The sequence below is a fragment of the Rhinopithecus roxellana genome, chromosome 6, assembly GCF_007565055.1.
Source record: "Rhinopithecus roxellana isolate Shanxi Qingling chromosome 6, ASM756505v1, whole genome shotgun sequence".
NCBI lineage: Eukaryota > Metazoa > Chordata > Mammalia > Primates > Cercopithecidae > Rhinopithecus > Rhinopithecus roxellana.
The window spans coordinates 50903230-50930357 of record NC_044554.1 but is presented as its reverse complement, the minus strand read 5'-3'; the positions used below and the strand labels follow the sequence as shown (position 1 = coordinate 50930357).

At 38.8% G+C, this 27128-nt stretch overlaps 1 protein-coding gene across 1 annotated transcript in view; it reads left to right on the top strand.

The window, feature by feature from the left end:
- Positions 1-27128, top strand: part of MGAM2 (maltase-glucoamylase 2 (putative)) — a 108333-nt gene that overhangs the window by 69592 nt on the left and 11613 nt on the right. The window contains exons 33-45 of the mRNA XM_030933398.1: positions 2772-2879; positions 4551-4613; positions 6208-6342; positions 7900-7984; positions 9793-9931; positions 15975-16108; positions 16389-16423; positions 16524-16640; positions 17224-17372; positions 17480-17564; positions 17976-18032; positions 18454-18578; positions 19711-19799. Of these exons, the coding sequence (XP_030789258.1) occupies positions 2772-2879; positions 4551-4613; positions 6208-6342; positions 7900-7984; positions 9793-9931; positions 15975-16108; positions 16389-16423; positions 16524-16640; positions 17224-17372; positions 17480-17564; positions 17976-18032; positions 18454-18578; positions 19711-19799 (1321 nt within the window). The remainder of the gene's footprint in view (positions 1-2771; positions 2880-4550; positions 4614-6207; positions 6343-7899; positions 7985-9792; positions 9932-15974; positions 16109-16388; positions 16424-16523; positions 16641-17223; positions 17373-17479; positions 17565-17975; positions 18033-18453; positions 18579-19710; positions 19800-27128) is intronic.

The following is a 27128-nucleotide window of genomic DNA, read 5'->3' as shown; positions in this document are numbered from 1 at the left end:
TACTGGCTTCTTTGGATTGAGTTTCAACATTCTCCTGAATCTTGTTGAGTGTCCTTGTTATCCAGGTTTTGAATTCTGTATCTGTCACTTAGGCCACTTCAATCTGGTTAGGAACCGTTGCTGGGGAGCTAGTAAAACTGTTTGGTGGTCAGAAGATACCCTGACTTTTTGAATTGCTAGGGTTCTTGTGCTGATTCTTTCTCATCTGAGAGGGCAGATGTTCCTTTATCTTTTTGAAGTTGCTGTCTTCTGGATATGGCTTTTTGCCTTTATAGTCTTTATTTTCCTTGAGGGTTTGACTGCAGTGTATGTTGAATATAGTTGATTGGCTTCATTTCTGGGTGCTCAGAGGCCCAGGGCTCTTTCAGAGATCTTTATCTGTGGCTCAGTTCCTGCATTGGGTTTCACAGGCAGTGTATACTAAACTAATTTTGTTTGGTGGTGTAATTTAGGTTACAATACAGTAGATGGTATTTAAGAGTAAGGGCCAGAAAATAGCCTCTTACTCAGCTGCAGGCCTCTTTCATATTTCAGCACATTTGCAATAGTGCTATGGGGTGAGGGAGATGGGGGATCCAGAGATAGCCCCCTTGTCAAGTCGACTTTTGGCACTTGAGGGAGCCCCCTCTAATCACTGATGTCACGCCTATGTTTCCTTAGCCCCAAGGGAATCACTGACAGGCTATGCTCTTCCCTCTTAGGGGCAGCCTGAGCCAAAGTTCAGGTCACCATGAGACCTGCAGCTCCCTGTTGGTCCTCTGTACTTGGCAGAGTCGGAGTGGGTTGTGGGGTATGTCTGGGGGTGATCTGTTGATGCAGTGGGTCAAGGGCAGAAGATCCTCAGGCACCGTAGTGTTGCTGTAGGGGTGCAGCTGATATGGTGCCATGGTCCAGTATTTTCTGCATAGCAGCTGGCTTTGGGGACCTCTCAGCTTGCTCTCCCCCGACTGAGTCTCCTTCCAATGTCTGCCCCAGTAGCTGCCCTGACAATCTAGTTTTGTCCCAAGCCTTTTGCACCCAGATTGTTGGTCTGTTAGATGTTCTGGGCTGTGGAGCTCACTTGGGCAGAGGCTGTGGCTGGTAAACAGGTTACATGCTTCCCAGACCAGTCTTGCAGAGGGAGGCATGCCCAACTCCCACACCAGCACACAAGCCCATACCTCGCTCTCGTCAGTGTTCTGAGAGTGGGGCTTCTCCTCTGCTCAAGCCTCAGCCACAGATCTTGCAGCGGGATAATTAAGGAATCAGAGAGACCGAGGGGTTGAGGAGGAATTATTTAATTATTTAGGTGCACTGACCCAGTCAGATTCACATCCAAAGGACTGAGCCCCAAACAAAGGGTCAAGCTACCTTTTAAGCATTTTGTGGGGCAGAGAGAGATCTCTGCAGGGAGAAGCATATTACAGAAGTGAGAAACAAAGACAGTTATTCAGTTAAGACATGCATTACATTATTTCTTACTTTTCAAGGAACAACATGTTTTACGACTTGAGATTATCTGTCTAGTGACCTTGCATCTGCACAGCTAGAGAAACAGGGTCTTCGCAATGCCTGGGAAAAGGAGAGATAAGGCTCACTAGCCACAGAAAAACAGACAGTTAATTTTAAAGGACTCCAGCCCTTTCTCTTCTTCAGGGAAAATTGGGTTTTCTTACATACAACTGAGTTTTTGCTTACACATTCTTTAATTTATTTTAATTCCTGCTCCAATCTCAGCTAGATAATCCTGATTTGTGTGCTTAAACTCTGGTGGGTTGGGACTGGGCCTGCAGCTTTGTTTTCTGGCCCTAGGGTCAAGCACTGGCTCTGCTAGGGGTCAGAGTACTTCCAGGCCACCAGCAAAGAACTCAGATAGGGCAGTGGAGGCTGTGCTGTGTGCATTCTCTTTTGGGAGCAGCCAAGCAGTGGCCTTGGAAGGAGCTGGCAGACAGGGGTGGCATGCAGATCACATGCACCCTGGTTCTGTAGGAAAGACAACGCTGCTGTCTCCCAGCTCAGCTGTCAGCAGGGGCTAGAGCCATTCAGAGCAAGATCGAGAACCTTTGCAGATGGGTTCCCATGGTTGTGTTTTGCTGCAAATGCCCTGTCTGGTCTCTGCACAGGCTTGAACTCTGCCTCTGCCTACTCTCCAGGCAGTTTCTCTTGCCAATTCAAATGTCTATGGTGTTTGTGGCATCTGTTGTAGCCAGGATCCTGGATGTCTGCAGTGGGAGCGTCCCTTCAGTTCCAGGAGCGTCCTGGCACTCAGCAACTCTGGGTGGGATTTCCAACTTTCTCCCTCTTATACCTCAGTGTTTGCATTGCTTCTCTATAGACAGTCAGTGTTTTCTTTCAAAAGCTCTGTTTGAAGTGTGATGGTTTACTTAATACTTTGGTTTTTCTCAGTGGGAGAGGTGCTTCCCAGCTGCATCTAGCTGGCCATATTGTCCCCTTTCCTCTTATTTTATTACTTATAGCTTTGGGTGGTAACTTTTTGTAATATAGAAAGGCTTCTTCATTTGTTGACACAGATTCGTATACCCTTCGAAAGAGATTACCCCGCATAAGGGTTTTATATCTTACGTTGAGTACTCATGGCACCATCTCTTTTCAATTGGCTATGGTAATATATGCAGTAAGACATAAGACAAATTATCATTGATTTTTATTTTAATTCATTTTATTTTTGGTATTGCGATTCACCATTTCCTTCTGCACTATGAACTAGTAGGAGAAAAATTTTCTTGGAGATGTTTTCCTCACATTTGCTGTTTGAAATTCTTTTACTGCAGGACCCAGCCATTTCTGGCAATGAGACACAGTATCTCCCATTCATTAGAGGACAGGAAAATAACGTGTTCATCAAATGGCCTGACACCAGTGACATTGTCTGGGGAAAGGTAAGGCTTGGGGAAGGTGCTTATAGTTAATTAACATCACAATGTCTTGAAATAAAACAGCTCTCGATACATGTTGGAAAATGTATTGGACAATCAATAAATTATGAATGAGTAGAAATCTGTCCGATGTTGATTAGCTCAATAAGCATTAATAAGACCAAGGTTACAAATCTTATCCTCTGTTATTATTGAGCACTGTCTATTGCCTGGAAATACTCTGATGTCCCCACTCTTTATTTATTCCACATGGTCATTTCACAAACATTAAGAACCCCTTTTAGAATGACACTGAAATCTGTGTCTCTCAGCCACCTACATGCAAAGCATGCATTCATCTTTGACCTATTGTGCTTAATCTGCCTTCATATCTAAATGAATCGTTAAATCCTATAGATTCTCCTCTTTCTCTTATTTCCTTTAATTCATCTTTATGGCTTCAGTCTTCATCTTCATATGTCTGATTTATAGCAATAGCATTTTAGGTGGATTTCAGGTGATAGTAGCTTTTAGCCTAGATTCAAATTCTGCCCCTTAATTATACTATGCTATGGGTGTATTCCATGCTCACTTTTTTTTTTTTTTGAGATTGGGTCTCACTCTGTTACCTAGGCTGGAGTGCAGTGCCGTGATCTTGGCTCACTGCAACCTCCCCTTCCCGTGTTCAAGCGATTCTCCTGCCTCAGCTTCCTGAGTAGCTGGGACTACATGTGTGTGCCAACACTCCCGATTAAGTTTTGTATTTTTAGTAGCAATGGGGTTTCGCCATGTTGACCAGGCTGGTCTCGAACTCATGACTTCAGGTGATCCACCTGCCTCAGCCTCACAAATTGCTGGGATTACAGGTGTGAGCCACTGCGCCTGGCCCCATGCTCACTTTGAATATTACTTTCTCAGCTTACCCACATAATATCTTCACTTCAGGATCAACTCAAATCTTACCTCATTTGAAGTAGTTAGTAACTATTTTAGTTTTCCCAATTTTCCCTTGTCTGTAATATTGCCTTCAGTATAGCATACAGTGTAGCATTTATGTACTATCTGTGAACTCTTAGGAAAAAAGTACTATTTCTTACTTAAATCTCAGTAAATACAGGTCCTGGAAGAGTGCTTGTCATACAGGAAGTACTCAGTAAGTGTCTGTTGATTGAATCAATTAATCAGTGTGTGTATAGTTAATGTCCTGGTAGTTACAGGTAAAATTGGTTGATGCTATGGATTTTTTTAATGCTACATATACTTGGAGTCCCCTATAAGTCATGATAGTGCTTAAAAGTATTGAGATGAGGTTTATGGGTTGTGAATGGAAATCAATCTTATTTCTTTAGAGTCACACTTCACACTTACTGTGAATTTTGTTATAGGTCTATGACAAGGAGATCAGAGATCTGAGAAATCACTTGAAAGTTGGTTGTTCAGAGGATATGTTTAAAAGAAATTCAGTTAATTATTAAATTCAAAAATAGAATTTTGAAAACATATGGAATGAGTCAAGAGACCCAGCCTACTTTCACCTAATGTAATTTTGTAGATTCTGCCTTTACAGTTTAATTTATGGCAAAGATTCCCAAGCGTTTTATGGAGATGCAAGTCATCAGAGTCTAACACATGAAATATCTCATAGTCTGTATGCAATAATCTTTAAAGGTTTTAATTGCCCTTCTTTTTCTCTAGGGTTGGCCAGATCTGCCTGATGTAACTGTAGATGGATCCCTTGACCATGCAACTCAGGTTAAGGTACAGTTGTATATAGATTTTTGTCAACATTGCCCTAAACATATGGATGTTTATGTTTTTTATCCTGATGAATAAGTAGATAACCCTTGAGTTAAGTAGCCCTAACTTGAGGATGCTTATCCACTGTTAGTTTCTTGGCAGAAAGAGATCCTCGCGTGGAAGGCTCAACAAACAGTGAACATGGAAATGTGTAGAAGGAAATCATCAATGAAATCCTCTCATAAGTGTGCTTTTAATGGGCTGTGATTTGTTTGAACTTTATGTCGCTTGAAAAATAGTGAACCAAAGTCTTGCATTTTCTCACTAGAGGGGAATCCATTATGAACAGACTGAACTTTAATAAATTATCTGCATACAAAAGAAAATACAAGTCAGTTGAATGAAGGAAAGTTGTTAATTTCAGCCTGGTCATCTAGCATCCCCTCTGCTCTGGAGTTTACTTGTCCCTGGATGAGAGTCCTCCTTCGTCTCATTTGACTGGTTTAGAAAAAGCTTTTGTTCCTTTTCCCGTGTCCAAGTGATCTCATTGGGATAGTGTAAGTGTCCAGGAAATTATCAATTTCTTCTAGGTTTTCTAGTTTATTTGCGTAGAGGTGTTTATAGTATTCTCTGATGGTAGTTTGTATTTCTGTGGGGTTGGTGGTGATATCCCCTTTATCATTTTTTATTGTATATATTTGATTCTTCTCTCTTTTCTTCTTTATTAGTCTTGCTAGTGGTCTATCAATTTTGTTGATCTTTTCAAAAAACCAGCTCCTGGATCCATTGATTTTTTGGAAGGTTTTTTGTGTCTCTATCTCCTTCAGTTCTGCTCTAATCTTAGTTATTTCTTGCCTTCTGCTAGCTTTTGAATGTGTTTGCTCTGGGGGGAGGGGGGAAGAATGGCATTGGGAGTTATAACTGATGTACATGACGAGTTGATGGGTGCTGACGAGTTGACGGGTGCAGCACACCAACATGGCACATGTATGCATATGTAACAAACCTGCACATTGTGCACACATACCCTAGAACTTAAAGTATAATAATAATAAAAAAATTTTAAAAATGATTTTCTAAGTAAAGCCAGTGTCTTTCTGAAGACGAACTATAATGAAGCATAGAAATATCCAGAAAAAGTAGCCTATAGAATATGTATCTTTTCTGCAATTTCAAGTGGTATGTATGTTGAGAATTAAACTGGCCTGCAAAAAAAAAAAAAAAAAGAAAAAGAAAAAGAAAAAGCTTTTGCTACATTCACCAATTTTTAAGTAAAAAAAAAAAAAAAAAAGAAAAAGAAAAAAAGAAAACGTATTTGCATCTCTAAAGTTCACTTGTTTAGACATTGCTAATTTTCCAGTCTTGTGATTACATGTCCAGTTATAAAACAAATCCTGTATTTGAAAGGGATTTTAATCTAACCTTCTTCTAAGAAAATAAAGAATGAAATCAGCCTTCCCCAATCTCTGCTTCTGTTGTAAACTCTGCAACAGCAACAGATCTGAGATTACAGCAGAGACTGATCTGGGCAGGCACAATTTCCTGTTCATCTCCCATTTGTGGTCCCCTGGATAGGCTGAGACCCCGACCGTGACAGTGTGTGTTATTCTTACAGCTTTACAAGGCCTACGTTGCCTTTCCTGACTTCTTTCGTAATAGCACAGCTGCATGGTGGAAGAAAGAGATAGAAGAGCTCTATGCAAATCCTCGAGAGCCAGAGAAGAGCCTGAAGTTTGATGGATTGTGGATTGTAAGTGCACCGTTGCTTGTCTTTTTTTTTTTTTTGGAAATATTAGCAAGTCAAAACATGGGGAGGAGAGACTAGCAAAGCAGAGACATAGGACTGAAGAGATGAAAGGGAGAAATGCTGTTATAGAATCTGGGTGCTGGGACCAAGAGAAGCAGAGACCCTTGCTGATCTGCCCAGGGACATATTGTCTGGTGGAAGTGGGAGCCCACAGAGGAGACTGCTACTGCTGGAGATGCCAGAGCAAAAGAGAGAGGGAGAAATCACCTCCCATCTCCAATCTCTTGCCAATATCCCCCATTGGCCAAATCTACCTGAAAGCTTTTGGTAAGGGAGACTTACAGGGCAGAACTGGGAGTGGGTGAGGCATGGAGCTGAGAGCAAGTAGGCATTCACCATAGTACTGGGGCAGACAACTCTGAGGGAGTGGCTTAAAGGGCCTGTTCAGACGTTTGTTGTAAATGCCAGTTGGCCTTAAAAGCAGGACTTCCTGAGATGTCCCTGGGATATATGTCCAAGGGCAACTCTATCTATGTTTTCTTCTGTCCTGATTTCCTTCCCCACTGTCCAGTGGCCTGAAATCTTAAGTAAGCTCTAGGCCAGCTCTGAAGGGCTGTTCAACGCTGGGTCAGGCTGGAAGAAGTTTGTGATTCAGTGGACAAAAGTCCACTGAAACTCCTGGGGCCTTCCTGGCCATCTGCACCTTTGGGATTGTTAGGCACAGAGGAGACACGTGAAAGAACACAAATTAACTCAAACAGGCAAATCAGACAGTGAAGAGGTGCGGGCAGCTTTGAGAATAAGATACACTGAGAACTCTGGGGTCGTACTTGTTTTTCCAGTGGAGGGAAAGCTATAGCTGGGTAATTCAAAGTAATGAATAGTTCCTCAAGTACTGTCATTTGCCTTTAATATGTCCTATTTAAAATAGTCTGGCATTCAAAAATTTAACGGTTCCATTGTCTAAGTGTGAAGCGAGCATTCCCTTAGGAGCCCCTACTCCTTGCATTTAAGTAATAAATTCCCCAAAGTACGTTTTTATTTCCAAACTTGTTTCTGAGTTATGTACAGCTTTTTAGAAATATATTTATGGCAGAAAGTGAGATAACTCTCCTCGTTTTTGGCCTATGCCAATATCAGAATTAGCCCAAGCAATTGGACTAAGGTAAAATAGACAAAGATAATAATAACCTCTGGCCACAGATTAAAAAGTGAGTAATCCATGCACAGAAAAACAAAGATGGGCTACCTCTGTTGGGGCTTTGTATCAAGAGATTTCCTTAGGTCCTGGGTCCAGCATTACCTGGCTATTTTTGCCACTATAAAACAATCCTTGTAAGTTTTAAAATGCCAGGTAAGCAAGAAGGAGGTTAGCACTCCACTTCGGCCGATCTACATTTTTAGAGTCCATTTGGGTCAATGCCAGGGATTAAACAGAGTGAACTAAACCACCAGCTGAGGTGAGGGCTTCAAAAGTCATCTCCCTGAGGTAGTGTCCTCTACAACCAAAGCCATCCTGCCCCTGACATGATGGGATCTTTTTTTGTTAACTCATTTCAGGATATGAATGAGCCATCAAACTTTGTGAATGGATCTGTCAGGGGCTGCAGCGATGAAATGCTAAATAACCCACCCTATATGCCATGTATGTAAAATAATTACTTCATCAACTTACTTCCCTACTCAAAAGACTCTAAAAGTTTTCCTTTTACTGTCAAAGTGAAGCCTAATGTTGAAGACAGAAAGCATTCTCCAGCATGCCATGAAATCCCAAGTAAGACAACCTTGAATAAGTGCAGATAAACGAATTACTAATCAAGCAAGAAATAATGACATGATGTGGTGTGAAAGAAGCCATACAATGTGTGGTACATTTGATTCTATTGATAACTATGAACGGATTGATACAATTTTAAATAAACCCTAACACACACACATACACACACATGGAGAGATGTTCTTTTTTTTGGAGACGGCGTCTCACTCTGTCACCCAGGCTGGAACGCAGTGGTGCGATCTTGGCTCACTGCAACCTCCGCCTCCCGGGTTCAAGCAATTCTCCTGTAGCAGCCTTCTGAGTAGCTGGGACTATAGGCGCACACTGCCACGCCCAGCTAATTTTTTGTATTTTAGTAGAGATGAGGTTTCACCATGTTGCCAGGCTGGTCTCGAACTCCTGAGCTCAGGCAATCCGCCCACCTCGGCCTCCCAAAGTGCTAGGATTACAGAGACGTTCTTTGGATTAGAGAATTAAAACCTAGTTTCTGAAGTCTCTCTGCCCATGTAAACAGACATTTGATGAAGCATATTTCTTGGTCATCCTGTGGTACAAACAAAAATAAACTGTTGGTATCAAAAGGATCTCAGAAAGTTGAATCTTCTCATGTTACAGAGAAACAAGGAAGGAAATGACTCATTTCCTAAAAGTACAGTACCACAGCTGAGGTGGGAGGATTGTTTAAGACCAGGAGTTTGAGTCTTGAGACCAGCCTGGGCAACATAGTGAGACCCACCCCCCCCAACACACAAAAACACCCAAAAACAGAAAAATAGCAACAACAAAAGACACTATACCAGTAATCTTGACAGAATCTAGAATCCAAGTTTCTTGATGTCTACATCACTGTTATGCTGCCCATTGCTCACTCACTCACTCACTCACTCACTCATTCATTCATTCATTGTCTCCTTCATTAATTTAATGCAGAGGGTGTTTGACTTACAATGGTCTGACTTATGATTTTCAACTTTACAATGATGAGAAAGTGACATACATTCAGTAGAAACGAGCTTTGAGACCCAAATAGCCATTCTATTTTTCACTTTCACTGTAGTGTTCAGTAAATTACAAGAGATATTCAACATTTTGTTTTAAAACAGGCCTTGTGTTAGATAATTTTGCCCATCTTAGGCTAATGTAAGTGTCTGAGCACATTTAAAGTAGGTTAGGTCCACTCAAAGCATTTTCAAATTACAGTATTTTCAACTTGTGATGGGTTCACGGGGATGTAATCACATTATAAGTTGAGGATCATCTGTTCTTATGTATCAAGCAAATGCTGTCAAATCAGAAAGATTTAGAGACACAAATACAAAAAATGAGCGAAATAAGATTTATTCCCTGGAGAACATTACCATCTAGTGGAAGAAACAGTCCTAACAATGAAGGAGTTTATTATGTTAGCAAAAGGGCTATGACAACACTCTATACATTAAATCAGAGTTGGTGCAAAAAGAAGGGGAGCTGCTTTTCCCAGCTCCATATTTTATCCTTACCCTTCATTAGTTATAAAGACACAGAACGTTGTTTTCTATAGACTAAAAACTCATAAAACTGGGCCTGTTACTTGTAACAAAGTTGTTGACTGAAATAAAGAAATGCCAAAATGATGGGCATTTCTAGTGAATGTGCAAATTATATTGTTTAGGAAATAACTCGACATTTCCCCTTAGATTTGGAATCTAGGGACAGGGGCCTGAACAGCAAGACCCTGTGCATGGAGAGTCAGCAGATCCTGCCAGACGGCTCCCCCGTGAAGCATTACAACGTGCACAGCCTGTACGGGTGGTCCCAGACCAGACCCACATACGAGTGAGTCTTTTTGTCATGGCAGCCAAGATAATTTTCCACATTGTTCCTTTTGCCATTTCATATTTGCATTGTGCATGTATCTACGTGATCCCAGTTTAATGGGTTAATGTCAAAATTTCAGGCATGGTTGCCCAACCAACCACCTCTGAGCGCATTTATCAAGTAGGTTACTAAATTTACCTATTTAAAGTGAGCAATTAGGTAGTGTTTAATATATTCATAGAGTTGTGCAACTATCACAAAAATTAAATTTCAGAACATTTTCAGAACACCAAAAGGAAAACCTTTGCCCGTTAGCAATCACTTCCAGCTTGTTCCTACCTCCTGAGCCCTAGCCACTGCTCATCTATTTTCTGTCTATGTAGATTGCCTATTCTGGACATTTCATAAAATTGAATCACACAATACATGCTCTTTTGTATCTGGCTGCTTTCATTTGGCATAATGTTTTCAAGGATCATCTATGTTGTAGCATGTATCAGTACTTGATTTCTTTTTACTGATTAATAATGTTTCATTGTATAGATACACCATATTTTTCTTGCCTATCTACCAATGAGTGGACATCTAAGTTATTTCCATTTTTTTGGCTATTATGAGTAGTGATTATGTGAATATTTATGTGCAAGATTTGGAGTAGACATGTTTTCTTTGTTTTGAGTATATATCTAAGAGTGGAACTTCTGTGTCATATAGGAACTGTATTTTTAATATTTTGAAGAAATATCAAGCTGTCTCTAAAGAGACTGTACCATTTACGTCCTTTTTTTGATGGAGTCTTGCTCTGTCGCCCAGGTGGGAGTGCAGTGGTGTGATTTCAGCTCACTGCAACCTCTACCTCCTGGGTTCAAGTGATTCTCCAGCCTCAGACTCCCGAATAGCTGGGATTACAAGCATGCACTACCATGCCTGGCTAATTTTTGTATTTTTTAGTAGAGACGGAGTTTCACCATGTTAGCCAGGCTGGTCTCGAGCTCCTGACCCCAGGTGATCTACCCGCCTCGGCCTCCCAGAGTGCTGGGATTACAGGCATGAGCCATTGCGCCTAGCCTACCATTTTACATTCTTACCTGCATGTATGATAAAATGTATAAGGGTTGCAATTCCTTCACATCCTTGCCAATACGTGTTGGTATTCACCTTTTTAAATTACAGACATTCTAATGGGGGTAAAGTGGTGTCTAATTGTTGTTTTCACTTTATTTCGCTAACACTAGTGTTATTGAGCATCTTTTCATATGCTATTGGCTATTTGTATATATTCAAATATCTATTCAAATCCTTTGTTCATTTTTGATAGAATCTTATTATTATTATTACTGAGTTGTAGTCAGGCATGGTGGCTCACACCTGTAATCTCAGTACTTTGGGAGGCCGAAGTGGGAGGATTGCTTGAGTCCAGGAGTTTGAGGGCAGCTTGGGCAACATAATGAGACCCTGTCTCTACAAAAAACAAACAAATAAGCCAGGCAGAATGGTGCATGCCTGTAGTCCCAGCTACTCAAGAGGCTAAGGTAGGAGGATCTCTTGAGCCTAGGAGTTTGAGGCTGCAGTGAACTATGATAGCACTCCACTTCAGCCTGGACAACAAGTAAGACTATCTCTACAGAAAAAAAAAATTATTGGATCGTAAAAATTCTTTAAATATTATAAATTCAAGCTTCTCATGAGATAGTTTGAGGATATTTTCTCTCATTCTGTAGACTTTTCACTTCCATAATCATGCCTTTTGGAGCACATTTTTAAGTTTTTATAAAGTCCTATTTATTCATTTACTTACTTATTTATTTGTCATTTGTGCTTTTGGTGTCATATTTAAGGAAGGAACTATTGCCTAATTCAAGGTCACGAAGATTTACTCCTGTGTCTTGTTCTAAGACCTTTATAGTTGTAGGTATTACACTGAGATCTGTCATCCATTTTAAGTTTATTTTTGTGTATGGTGTGAGTAGTGGTTCAATTTTATTCTTTCCTTCATTTTATTGTCTTGGCATCTTGTCAAAAATCAATTGACAATAAATGAGAAGGCTTATTTCTGCATTCTCAATTCTATTTCATTGATCTCTCTCTATGTATCTATCCTTATGCCAGTACCACACTGTCTTAACTGATGAAGTGTGACTCTTCTAATTTTGTTTTTTCAAGATTGTTTTAGCTACTATGGGTCTCTTGCATTTGATATGAATTTTGTACTCACTTTGTCAGTTTTGACAAAATAGCCAGCTTCTCTGAAGAGAAAGATGGCGATGGGATGCCGATGTGTGAAAAGCAAATTTCCCCAAAGAGACAGGAGGGGATGGTGCACGGGAAAGATGAACTTTTGGCAGGAACTCTATCAAGTTTTCACATCTTCTTATTGCTGCTTTCTTTCTTTTTTTTTTTTTTTTTTTTTTTTTTTTTTTTTTTTTTTTTTTGAGACGGAGTCTCGCACTGTCGCCTAGGCTGGAGTGCAGTGGCGCGATGTCGGCTCACTACAAGCTCTGCCTCCCGGGTTCACGCCATTCTCCTGCCTCAGCCTCCCGAGTAGCTGGGACTACAGGCGCCTGCCACCTCGCCCGGCTAGTTTTTTTGTATTTTTTTTTTTTTTTTTTTAGTAGAGATGGGGTTTCACCGTGTTAGCCAGGATGGTCTCGATCTCCTGACCTCATGATCCGCCCGCCTTGGCCTCCCAAAGTTCTGGGATTACAGGCTTGAGCCACCGCGCCCAGCCTATTGCTGCTTTCTTTGCCCTGCAAGCCCCTTCTTTGCCAAAAGAAAATTTCTACTCTTCTTTTAAGCAACATTCAAACGTCACTTCTTCTATGAAGACTTTCTGTCTTCTATGTCTAATATGAAGACAGGGATTTTGATAGGTTTTACACTGAGTCTATAGATCAGTTTGGGGAGTATTACCATCTTAACAATATTAAGTCTCTTTTGATTCATTAGCATGAGATGTTTTCCCACTTATTTAGATCTTTAATTTTTTCAACAATTATTTTTAGTTTTCAATGTATATGTTTTTGGCCATTATTTCTATAAATATTTATCTGTCCCTTTGTCTTTTCTTTTATCCTTCTGAGATTTTGCCATTTTCCAATGTCATTGGGAAATTTCAGACTTGTTCTTTCCAGGACAGAGTGTGATCTTTTCTGTTCAACTGCCCATTTCTGCTCAAGTATCTAAGCTCTCTGCCTTCTGTCCGCAGAGCTTACAAGAACCTCATGCTATTTGATTTTGGGCTATCAACAGGTGATACTATTGATTTTGGGCTATCAACTGGATGTTCCACACCCAGGGGCAAATGGTCTTCTGAACAGAAATTCTTCTTCCCTTTCCCACTTTCTTTACATCTTCATCTTTCAGTTGCTCTTTCACAGTCTTGCTTTCTACACCTAGCTTGAGGCTTTTCCAACCAAGGAAAAACTAGTTCTTCAGGAAAACATCCATGTCTATGTATGAAATACACACAAAACAAATAGATGTTTTGTATCCTCAGAAATAACCTTACCTCAGAAGAGTACAAGGACGGATAAGTCACAGTCCCTGCTTTCAAGGACCTCATTGTCTGATTACAGGAGTCAAACACGAGAGGGAAAATCAATTAACTCCACTGTGATGATTCAGAAAGTCTGGATACATTCTGGATTCAGATGGCCCCCAAATCTATGTTCCCAACCCAGACCTTTCTTGAGCTTCAAACCTAGAATTGCCCATAGATGTCTCATTTATGATGTCCCATACGCACTTCAAACCTAATACTTAAAATGTTGAACTATTTTTCTCTCCCTTAAATCTGTCCTCCTGCTGTCTTTCCCTCCTTCCTTCTTTCCTTCCTTCCCTCCTTCCTTCCTTCCTTCCTTCCTTCCTTCCTTCCTTCCTTCCTTCCTTCCTTCCTTCCTTCCTTCCTTCCTTCCTTCCTTCCTCTCTCTCTCTCTCTTTCTTTCTTTCTTTCTTTCCTTTTTTTTTAAGATAGAGTCTCGCTCTGTCACCCAGGCTGGAGTGCAGCGGCCTGATCTTGACTCACTGCAACCTCCACCTCCCTGGGTTCAAGCAATTCTCCTGCCTCAGCCTCCCTAGTAGCTGCGATTAGAGGTGCATACCACCATGCCCGGCTAATTTTGTATTTTTGTTAGAGACAGGGTTTTGCCATGTTAGACAGGCTAGTCTCGAACTACTGACTTCAGGTGATCCACCCGCCTTGGCCTCCCAAAGTGCTGGGATTGTAGGCGTGAGCCACCACGCGCGGCCTCTCCAGTATTCTTTGTTTTAGTGAGAGGAACCAAGTTTAACTAGTCATTTAGGTCATCCTAGATTCTCCTTCTTTTTCTGCTTTCAGTTGGTGACTCAGTTCTTTACATCAGTCACTACTCTATCTTCCTGCCTTATTCCAAGTCTTCATTACCTCTCATCTAGACTACTATAAAAATCTAAGTGATCCTTACCTCCATTTCTTTATCACACGTACATACATATGCATTTTTCCAATTTGTGTATGGTTAAATCTGTACCTTTTACTTCATTATGTTTTGTCCATTGTTTTTATTTGAAATTCATTTCTCTTGTAGAAATCAGGCGGTTTATGTCTTCTTTCAGTTTTAATAGAACGTGTGTGTGTGTGTGTGTGTGTGTGTGTGTGTATTTCCATTCATTTTTGGATTTGCTTTGGTGTGAAAAATTGGAAGTGACCCAAATGGATTAGTTTCCACATTAGTATTCAGCTACTTTTCCTAACATCGTTTATTGACTAATTCATCTGTGTCTATTGATCTGTGATGCTCTTTTAAAGCAAATACTTGGATTGTATAGATACTAGGATCTGTTAATAGAGTTTCTCTTTTGTTCAGTTGACTTTTCCCTCACACAATTGTCATTTTCTAAGGGCGTGTGCAGATGATCTATCTTCCACTGAAAGATAAACATCTTTTATGTATATTTGCCTCTGTGTGCAAAACATGTCTTGCTTTTTGAGGTATAGAAAAGCAGAGTGAATATTTCCAAAATGCTGTAGCTTTTATTTGGATCCCAGATCTGCCTCCTTATTCTTTTTTCCTCTTTCCCCTCCTGCCATATGACTACAGACATGCATGCGCCACCCTGCCCAGCTAATTTTATTTTTTTGTAGAGACAGGGTCTCAATGTGTTGCCTAGGCTGGTCTTGAACTTCTGGTCTCAAGCAGTCCTCTGCCTTGGCCTCCCAAGGTGCTGGGATTACGTGTGTGAGTTACTGTGCCTGGCCTCCTCTTTACCCCTTTTTTTTTTTTTGAGACAGAGTCTTGCTCTGTCACCTAGGCTGAAGGGCAGTGGCACAATCTCGGCTCACTGTAACCTCCACCTCCCCAGGTTCAAGTGATTCTCCTACCTCAGCCTGCTAGGTAGCTGGGATTATAGGTGTGCACACCACATCCGGCTAATTTTGTTTGTTTGTTTGTTTGTTTTGTATTTTTAGTAGAGACAGGGTTTCACCATGTTGGCCAGGCTGGTCTTGAACTCCTGACCTCAAGCGATCCACCCACCTCGACCTCCCAAAATGCTGGGATTATAGGTGTGAGCCACCACACCCCACCCTCTTTACTCTTTAAACGACCTTTGATAAGCATTTTGAAGATCGTCTTATTTTGTCCAGCTCACTATTTTCAGGTGAATGCCTTTCTAACTTCTCTGAACCGTAGCTTTCTAACAGTAAAAGGAGTGTAAAGTCACCTTTTCATGATGTTATGAGACACCACATAGGAAAGTGACCAGTATAATACTGGGATAGAGGAATTGTTCCATAAATAGCTATATTTCCCCTCACTCCCACCCCTTTCTCTTACTCCAGGGAGATAGTTAATTAATCAGATTTTTCAAAAATGAAACGCACATTCTAGGTGCAGATATACCTCTAGTCTTGCTGTGAAGTTTGCTGGGATCTTTAGCATGGCTTTTAGACAACAGATTCTTTCTGGGAAGAAGTTATCTGACTCGGACCAAAGTACCCTCACCACCTCATGCTCCAAGCTGCAGTTACTTCCTGTAAAGGAGTTCATTTCTTCAATTCACCTCCTTATTCCCCTCCCATCAGAGCTGTGCAGGAGGTGACAGGACAGCGAGGGATCGTCATCACCCGCTCCACATTTCCCTCTTCTGGACACTGGGGAGGACACTGGCTGGGAGACAATACAGCTGCGTGGGACCAGCTGGGGAAATCTATCATTGGTGTGTGGGCTCATTCCCAGGGGCCTGTGCTGGCAGGGAGGGCACTGGAGTTTGTGCTGTTCAGCAGCACTGGTTATGTCTCTGTCATCATCTCGGTGGTGGTAAAATTAACAAGAACTGAGTTCTCTCTGGGCATGGATTTTAATTTACACCCATCTTTCAATATTTTCGTCATGAATGGTCCAGGGCTTTCTAATGGGGTAAGGAAAAATCAGGCCAAGGCTTCACTCTCCTCCCAAAGTGCTCCTTCATCTAACACAGCTGTGGCTTCTTCTTGCAGGCATGATGGAGTTCAGTCTCTTTGGAATACCTTATGTAAGTCACATTTGGACCATTATTAATTGCCCAGTCAGATTTTAGTGAGTCAGCGCCTCATGAAATTCCCACCTCATGCTCTCATTGTGCATCTTCTCAGACAGGAGCAGATATCTGTGGGTTCTTTGGAGATGCTGAATATGAGATGTGTGTTCGCTGGATGCAACTGGGGGCATTTTATCCATTTTCCAGAAACCACAACAACATTGGGACAAGGGTGAGGCAGCAGTTCATGCTCCACGTGTTGCATACCCTCAAATCATAACTTCTTTTTAAACCCCAGGAGTATTATACTCATTTCCTGATAAAAATCAGAGAACATCACCAGAATCTTAATTTCTTGGAAAATCCACAGAGTTCAGAACTCTGGAATTATCAGTAATTTTTAGAAATATACCCTTTCTCATCTCCTGGAGAATTAGCACCCATGAGGAAAAGTTTTTATAGTTCCCCATGGGGCTAAAATGAAAGAAGCTCCCTTTGCTTTTAAGAATATTGAATTTGTATTTTACTCAAACTCATCCAAGATATGTTGGTGCTACACAGAAACCTCTCCCTCTACACATGTAGAGGGCCAGAGCCGGACCTATTCCAGGGACTTAGGAATCAGTGATAAAAAGGAGAAAGCAAGAAATTCTAATTTTGTAGGGTGGCAGAGAAGGGGGAAAGGGTAGGCCAGGAATGAAGGGATAAGTGGCTTGTAACCTACATATAGAATAAATGCCCATTGATTCTTTTCCGATGCCACTGGGATGGAATGAAGAAAAGGTGATCCACTATATGCTCCTTTATCCCTACAGAGACAAGATCCTGTGGCCTGGAATTCAACCTTTGAGATGTTGTCCAGAAAAGTCCTAAAGACCAGATACACCCTGCTTCCTTATCTCTATACTCTGATGCATAAAGCTCATGTTGAGGGCAGCACTGTTGTTCGACCCCTTCTCCATGAGTGAGTACAGTCTCTTTCCCCAAGCAGCAGGTTTAGGCATGTCTTGCAAATAATCCTCTGTAGCAGTCATAAGAGGATAGGTGAATTTTCCCCGTTTATTTTTTAAGGTTTACGGATGACAGGACAACGTGGGATATAGACCGTCAGTTCATGTTGGGTCCTGCTATCTTAATCAGCCCTGTGTTGGAAACTGTGAGTTCTTCACTGTAGATCAGAAACCCTTCAATCACATGATCTGAAATCATGGGAAAAGCATTTTAAAGATCATCTGGTTTTGTCTAGCTCACTATTTTCAGGCGAATGCCTTTCTAGAACATCTACAGGAGATCTTCTTCTTTTTTAAACGATCTCTCTGTTAATGAAACCTTTACTACACTGACTGATTTCTCAATTTAAAATTTTGTCATATACTTTTTAAAAATACATTTTTTCTGTAGTTTTGAAGAATAATTTTTCAGGATTTTTCTTAATAAAATCCCTCAAATTGTTGCAATCACTAATAAAATTTTCATTTTTTGTCTTAATTCTATAGAGTGTTTTGAAAATGAAAATGAAACATTTTTATTGAAATATTCATAACAACATGTCAATTTTATGTTTCAGAGCACATTTGAGATCTCTGCTTATTTTCCGAGAGCCCGTTGGTATGACTATAGCACGGTAAGAACTAATATATTTGTGAGGAACGAGTTTGGTCTATGCAGGGTGGGGAGGTGGAGAGGTCGATAGAGCCTTCTAATTCCAAGTACATATTTTCTAAGGCAATAATTTTGACCTTTTTAGCCTTGGCAAGGCTTGTTTAAATGAAAGCATGTGTAAGAGCGTAGATGAAATCTGAGCACCTACATCTCATTGAAGCTCCCCGCTCACCCTTGCCCTTACCTCTCAACTTTTCTGGAGAAACAAAGTCTAGATTTTCAGTCTTAAGCAAAAATGAAAGATTAGAGATTTTCTCTTTAGGTTTGCAGTCTTTTGCTGACTTTCTAACATGCTTCCCATGAAAGGAAGGACTTGTAATTAAACATGCTCTCATTTAATATATTTATCGCTCATCATTTTTTGCCTGTATTCTCCTTTCTAGGGAACTAGCAGCAAATCGACAGGTCAGAGGAAAATCCTGAAGGCTCCCCTTGACCACATCAACCTTCATGTCAGAGGAGGCTACATCCTGCCCTGGCAAGAGCCTGCAATGAACACTCACTCCAGGTGAGGAGAAGAGGTGATGTCTCACAGCCTCTTGCTATACCCTAATGAGGAAGCCTTACAGGAGGCTGTCCCACCTTCACCAGGGATATGTGGATTAGAAACTAAATTGCCAAACAGTTTTACTGGTCAGATCCTGTGAGTGCTTTCTGAGTGGGACCTGGAAGAAGATGAGTTCATAAAGTGTGTTAAAATATACACAAACACACACACACATTTTTTGTCTGTAGTGCTGTATCAAAGGCAAAAATTTTCCTGAAGGCAGAAAAATGTTTCTCTTTCCACACTATTAAAAAGGAATAGGGAATGTTAATGAGCTCTTTGACTTATGATCGAACAAGGACTAGGTAGGACTGAGTCTCATTCCTAGGTCTACTTTGGTCAACAGAGGAAAGACATGTTTGTGTGTTGTGTGTGTGTACACACACATATGTAAATTACACATATACTATGTACAAATTTATAAAATCATTGATTAAACAGAACGTGTCACATCAAGAAAGGCACATAAAAACATTAACAACTCAAAAGGAGAGAAGTTAACTTTCAGCCTTGTGGTGTAATGCATGGTTTATATGAAAGAGGGCTTTGAGCTGGATCTTGCATAATGAATGAGATCTGAATGTACAAAAAGGGAAAGAGAGATCCTGGTCAGATTAAAGTACTGAAGGTGAAAATGGGTTGGGTTTGGGAACAGTAAACTATCCAGTTTAACTGGAGCACAGATAAAGGAAGTGATAAAATAAGTAAAACTCCAGCAGGTTAGGATCAGATCCTGGGGAATGGTGAATGCCAAGCCAATTACTTTGCATTTTATTCTGTGGCAACCTGGAAGTTATTGAGGATTCTCTTTTCAGGGATTTTCTTCCTATGAAATTAATATTTCATTATATTACTTGTGTGTATATTTGATTTTTGGAAATTGAAGCTAAATCAAATGTTTTATTAAATTTTAAATGTTTTCCATTAACTTTTAGGTGTCTTATATTTTATCTATTTTACCTGTTTTTAGAACTTTATATGCATATTTAATACATTTCTTTTATTTCTAAATAAGTAATGATTTAACACAGTCTGTTCTTTATTCTTACAACTTACAATCTAGAGAAAAATAACTCATCTTTTTTTTTGGTAGTCGACAGAATTTTATGGGATTGACTGTTGCTTTGGATGACAATGGGAAAGCTGAAGGCCAGGTGTTCTGGGATGATGGACAAAGCATTGGTGAGTATAAACTTTCCAGGGTCCCCGTACATCATTGAGAAAAATCATACCATAGAGGCTTGGCATATAATTAGTATGAATTGAAAACCTCTCTCTGCCTATTAACAATAAGGCAATAACATTTGGAGAATTTTTCCAACTTTTGCCTGCTCATTTATATTATACTGTAGTTAGTATAGATGGGGTACAGTCCCTACCTTTGTAGGTCCAGGAACTTGCTGTTATTCAGTCAGGGATGATCTATCTCTGTATAACTGTCTCACTCTTGATTTAAAAAAAGTGTGGATGCAAATATCACGCTGATGGTTAATTCATTCTCAATGGGACAGAAACATGACTCTATTATTTGGGTCAGCCATCTATACCAGGCACCCTGTTCCTCACACATAGGCCTGCTCAGGAGGCAATTTAGAGGTTAGAAAATTTCTTGGTGACTTATAAACTGGGAATGAAGTATTGCTCAAAGGATACTTACATCAGTGAAATATTACTTTGTGTGCTTCCTTTCCCCAGTTGAGGTAGAATATGTTAGTTCTACTTCAGATAAGTGAGATTTGTCATTATCATCAGAACACCCTCTAACTCAGACTTTTTACAGAAATATGGACACACTGTTACCAGCTGACTCTCACTGTTCACTACTTATTACTGTGCACCAGAACCTTCTAATCTTGCAACATACCACATTTTCTGAAATTATAGCTTATTTTTCACTTCTAATATTTCTAGAGATTCCTTCTCTTTTAGGTTCCTTCATTATAAAGATAAGAAATTCTCATTAGAGGAGTAGATATTCTTTGTAACACATGTTAAAGATAGAAAATTAGAAAAAAAATAGAAGCACTTTTAATATTTTTGCTGTACTGACTTTGGCTTTTATATTAAGGAAATGCTTAATTTTTAATATGACTGAAAACGTTCTGCATATTTAATTTGTGAATCCTGTTTATTTTCCTCTAACATAATGACAGAAGCGTGTGAACGTTATTATTTACTCCTTATAAATACTATTATGATGCTCAAATTCTATTGAGATAATATGTACAGGATGGTTTTGATTTTCACTGTTATAAATAACATCCTTTTTTTTTCTTTCTTTTTTTGAGTCTCACTCTTTCGTTCAGGCTGCAGTGGCGTGATCTCAGCTCACTGCAACCTCCTCCTCCCTAATTCAAGTGATTCTCCTGGCTCAGCCTCCCTGAGTAGCTGGGATTTCAGGTGTGTGGCACAACACCCACTAATTTTTGTATTTTTAGTAGAGATGGGGTTTCGCCATGTTGGCCAGGCTGGTCTCGAACTCTTGGCCTCAAGTGATTCACCTGCCTCGGCCTCCCAAAGTGCTGAGATTACAGGTGTCAGCCACCGTTCCCAGCCCATAAATAACATCCTTGAGTGTTAACCATTGTTTCCATTTTAGAATATGTCCATAGAGTAGATTCCTGGGAAGTGATATTACTATCTTTTGATCACCTTTAAAAGAGTTGTGATTTATACAAATAAAATGTATCCATTTTAAGAATATAGTGAAGTTTTGACAAATGTGTACAGTTGTACAGCCACTACCACAATAAAGATGTGAAATATTTTTATAACCCCAAAAGTTCCCCTTTTATAGTCAGCCTGTGGATTCATCCAACTGTGGTTTGAAAATGTAGTTAGCCTACAATAGTTGCATCTATACTGACCATGTACAGACATGTTTTTCTTGTTATTATTTTGTAAACAATACGGAATACCATGATTTATATAATGTTTACATTGGATCAGGTATTATAAGTACCCTGGAGATTATTTAAAGTACACGGGAGGATGTGTATAAGTTATATGCAAATATTACACCACAAAATAACTTACATTCAAATAATAATGTCAGATTCATTTTAATGGTCAAAAAATGAAACCACTGAAATATTCATCAATAAGTACATTGGTCAACAGTCATGGAATATTACCATGGAAGACACCATGGATTGTTATTAGGAATAAAAAGTAATTAATTCCTTTTACATGCAACAGCATGAATGAATGTAAAAAGCATTTTGCCAAGTTAAAGATGCTAAAAATACAAAAAATAGTACATATTGTATGATTCTATTCACATAAAATCTAGAAAATACAAATCTAATTTATAGTGACAGAACGCAGAACAGTAGTTGCCAGATCCTGGAAGGAAGGCTCAGGAGTGGGAGAAGCTGGCTGGAAAGAAGTACAGCTGTTGCTCGGGTATCCATAGGGGGTTGGTTCCAGGACCCCTGTTGCTTGGGTATCCATAGGGGGTTGGTTCCAGGACCCCTGTTGCTTGGGTATCCATAGGGGGTTGGTTCCAGGACCCCTGTTGTTCGGGTATCCATAGGGGGTTGGTTCCAGGACCCCTGTGGGTATCAAATTCCACAGATGCTCAAGTTCCTTATATAAAATGGTAAATTTTTATAATTTCAACTTTTAGTTTAGATACAGGAGGTACGTGTGCAGAATTGTTACATGGACAAATGGTATGATGCTGAGGTTTGGGGTATGGATCACGTCACCCAGGCAGTGAGCATAGTAACTAATGGGTAGTTTTTCAACCCATGCCCCCCTTCCTTGTTGCCTTCTCTAACAGCCTGCAGTGTCTATTGTTCTTGTCTTTATGTCCATGTGTACTTAGTGTTTAGTTCCCACTTAAAAGTAAGAAAATGCATTATTTGGTTTTCTTTTTCTGTGTTAATTTTCTTAAGGTTGTGACCTCCAGCTGCATCTATGCTGTTGCATAAGACATGATTTCATTCTTTTTTATGGCTGTGTAGTATTCCATGGTGTATATGTACCACTTTTTCTTTATCCAATCCTTTGTTGATAGGCACCTGTGTTGATTCCATGTCTTTGCAATTGACTAGTGCTGCGAGGAACATAAGAGTGCATGGGTCCTTTTGGTAGAATGATTTATTTTCCTTTGGGTACATACCAAGTAATGAGATTGCTGGGTTGAATGGTAGTCCTGTTTTAATTTCTTTGATAAATCTCCAGACTACTTTCCTCAGTGGCTAAACTAATTTACATTTACACCAACAGTGTTTAAGCATTTCCTTTTCTCTGCAGCCTTGCTAACATATGTTATAATTTGACTTTTTAATAATAGTGGGTTTGATTTGCATTTCTCTAATGGTTGGTGATGATAAGCATTTTTTCTTGTTTATTTGCCACTCACATGTCTTCTTTAGAGAATTGTCTGTTCATGCCTTTTGGCTGTTTTTCAATGGGGTTATTTGACTTTTGCTTCTTGATTTAAGTTTCTTATAGAATCTGGAGGTTAGACCTTTGTTGGATGCATAGCTTGTGAATACTCTCTCCTATTCTGTAGGTTGTCTACTCTGTTGATAGCTTTTTTCACTGTGAAGAAGCTCTTTAGTTTAATTAAGTTCAACCTGTCAATTTTTGTTTTTGTTGTAATTGCTTTTGGGGACTTAGCCAAAATTTTTTGCTAAGACCAATGTCGAGAAATCAGACAAGACACAAATAAATGGAAAGAAACATTCCATGCTCGTGGATTCAAAGAATCAAAGCAATATACAGATTCAACACTATTCTTATCAAACTAGCAACATCATTTTTCACAGAATTAGAAAAAAACTATTCGAAAACTCCTATGGAACCAGAAAAAGAGCCCAAATAGCCAAAGCCATCCTAAGCAAAAGAAACAAAGACAGAGGTATCACACTACCCAACATCAAGCTATACTAGAAGGCTATGGTAACCAAAACAGCATGCATAGTACTGTTATAAAATAGAAAATCCAGAAATAAAGCCACATAACTACAACCATCTGATGTTTGACAAAGTTGACAAAAACAAGCAGTGGAGAGAGACTCTGTACTGGCTAGCCATGTGCAGAAGAATGAAACTGAACCCTTACCTTTCACTGTATAAAAAAATTAACTAGAGACGGATTAAAGATTTAAATGTAAGACCTCAAACTATACAAATCCTAGAAGGAAATACTCTTCATGTTCTTCTTTTTCTTTGGTTATTTTAGCTCTTTTGTATTTCACACAGGTTTTTAAATCAACTTATCAATTTTTAACAACAAGACCACCTTCTGGAATTTTGACTGGAATTGCTTTTATTCTTAAGATCAATTTTTGAATATTTGTCATCTCTTTTTTTCCTCTGTCTCTTTCTCTCATCTACTTACCTACTTATCTACCTGTCTATCTCTATATAATTACCATTTACTTAGATCTTCTTTAATTACTCTTAGCAATGTTTTATAATTTTTGGTGTATGGATCTTGTACATATTTTGTTAAATATGTCCTAAGTAATTTAAGTTTTTGATGGCATTTTAAATAATATTTAAAATTTCTCCTAACAGTTTATGGATAATATATTATAACCCTATATTCACTTAATATGATATATGAGAGATATTTTTCAAATGGTTTTATTATCCATTTATGGGTGAAAACTTGCTAAAGAAAAAATATGAAGGGATTAAACAACTTCTCTCTTCAAAGCTCAGTTTAGTCTTTGGACTTTCTTTTTAACATAATCTGATAAGAAACTCTAGAAGAGGCATGTGGTATTCTGAAATTAAATAGATCTAGGTTTGAATACCATCTCAGTAACTTTCTGGTTGTGTGTCTTCTGGAAAATTACTTTCATTTTGTTGTCTCATTTCTTCTTTATTATCTACAACATACACCTCTGTTGTAATTTTATGAGGATAAAATGATTTAACATACGTAAAACATTCCTGGCACGTGAGTTCTGAATAAAATGTGTCATTTGTATGTAAAGTAAATAAAACTGTATTCTAAACATTTAATATGAGATACTTTACATTAAAATTAGCATGTCTAACTTATGAAAACAAAATGAAAATAAACAAGTAAATAAAATAAAATTAGTGTGGTTAATAAGATAATAAAACAATAAGGCACCCAAAAGTCAAAAAGAGGAGGTTGACCAGCCGTCCTGGATTTCAAAGCTGTGGTAGGACTTGAGCCTTATAAGGGCATAATATACTACAGTGCCAATTTTTAAATTTAAGAACTGTATTTATTAAATGCACTTTAATATTCTTGTCTCTTGGGAAAGTACATTTTTTTCTCAAATTAAGCCTTTGTGAAAGGTGAACGTTTAATCAAGGGTTTGCTAGGTGAGGAAGGAATGATAATAAAAGGAGTCAGTGCTCATGATGAGACATTCAACACTTTGGTACCTCAGTGACATTCTTGCCAATGGGACTGCAGACTATTTTATGTTGTCAGATCATGACAAGTACTTGGTGTATATCCATTCATCAATTGATGGACATTTGGATTGTTTCCACTTTTTGGCAATTATAAATAATGCTGCTATGAACATCTGAGTATAAGTTCTTGAATAGACACACTTTTAAAAACTCTCTTGTGTACTATACACACCTGGGAGTGAAATTTCTGGCTTATATGGTAACTCTATGTTTAACTGTTGATGATATATCCAGCTGTTTTCTGTAGAGGCAGCACCATTTTACATACGAATCAGCAGTGTATGAGGGTTCTGATTTATCTTCTTCCTTATCAACATTTATTATCTATCTTTTTGATTATAGTCATTCTAGTGGGTGAAAAGCTGTAGTTTATTGTGGTTTTGATTAATTTATATTTCCCTGATAACTAATGTTGTTGAACATCTTTACATGTACCTATTATCCATGTGTACATTTTCTTCAGAGAAATGATTTTTCATATGCTTTTCACATTGTAAAATTAAAGTGTCTTTATTATTGAGTCATAAACAGTCTTTATAGAATTTAGATAAAAGTCCCTCATCTGATGCATGATTTTCAAATATTTTCTCTCGTTTAGCAGGTGCCTCTTTTGAGGCATAAACTTTTACATTTTGATGAAGTCTAATTTATCTATTTTTTTCCCATTTGTTTAATGTGCTTTTGGTGTTATATCTGAGAAACCATTGCCCATTACAAAATCCCAAGGATTTGCTACTAGGTTTTCTTCTAAGAGTTTTATAATTTTAGCTCTTACATTTAACTCTTTGGTTCTTTTTGAGTTAATTTTTGTATATGGTGTGAGACAGGGGTCTAACTTCTTTCTTTTGTGTGTGGATTTCAGTTTTCCCAGAACCATTTGTGAAAAGACTATTATTTTCTCATTGAATTATTTTGGAATTTTTGTTAAAAATAAATAGACCATTACTGTGAGGATTTATTTCTGAATTTTCAGTTCTATTGTATTAATCTACATGTCTATTCTTATGTCAGCACTGCACTGTCTTGATTACAGTGGATTTGTAGTACGTTTTAAAATCAGGAAGCAGGAGTTCTTCAATTTTGTTCGTTTTCAAAAATGGGCCTTATTTTAAAGCAGGTTTTTGCAACCTCAGCAATGTTGACATTTTGGGCTAAGTAATTATTTTGTGGTGGTGGCTGGGCTGGTTATTACAGCTGTTTAGCAGCATCCCTGCCCTCTCCCCACTTGATGTCAAAAACAAAGTTATCTTCAAGATAACTACATGATCTCTAAATATTGTAAAATGTCCCCAGAGAGGCAAATTTACTGCTGGTTGAGGATCAATGTTTTAAGAGAACATGGAAAGTCCTTTGATACAGGTTTAACTGATTAGAACTAGATGAGTAATGTCATTGCAGGTTAATAACATCACAATTAGTATGCAAAATCAACCCTCTATGAGCAATATGTTTCGAAAATGTAAACAAAGCCATTTCCTACAAAATTTTAACTTTCTGTTACAGTATATTTTAGTCTTAAGGTTAAAAATTAATAGTACCTGAAACTTCAAACTTTTAAATTTTTATGGAATTTTTATCACTTTTAAAAATCAGACAGGCTTAAAAAGTCAAATTTAAACTACTAAGATACAGTGTAAGTGTAAGTGTAACTTAAATGTTCTGTTAACAGACTTGGAACCATTTATTTAACTTTTCCTCACATAAGGTGATATAATGGCTAATTCAAGGATAATCTTAAAAAACATGTTGACAGAATCCCATTCTTTACAAGTTTTTATTAACTGCTAGAAAAGGCTGTAGTGTTTGCCCAGGTTACATTTTCTAGCCAAGACTAAATTTTAAAATATGGGTTGTATAATTGCTTCCATAAAAGTAGAAGTAATTTAGAATACTTAGAGAGTGAGTTGGTTTGGGAGAGAATATGTTGGAATACTGACAAGAGTTGGAATGCTGAGAAGGGCCAAGAACAGAACATGAAGTGAAACTGACTTTTAAGAAACAGGGAGTTATAGGAACCATATGGGAAGGAGACATAAAGTAAGAAGTATTTCAAAGGAGAGGTGTGTGGTCAAAGTGACCTAAAAATCCTGAACAATA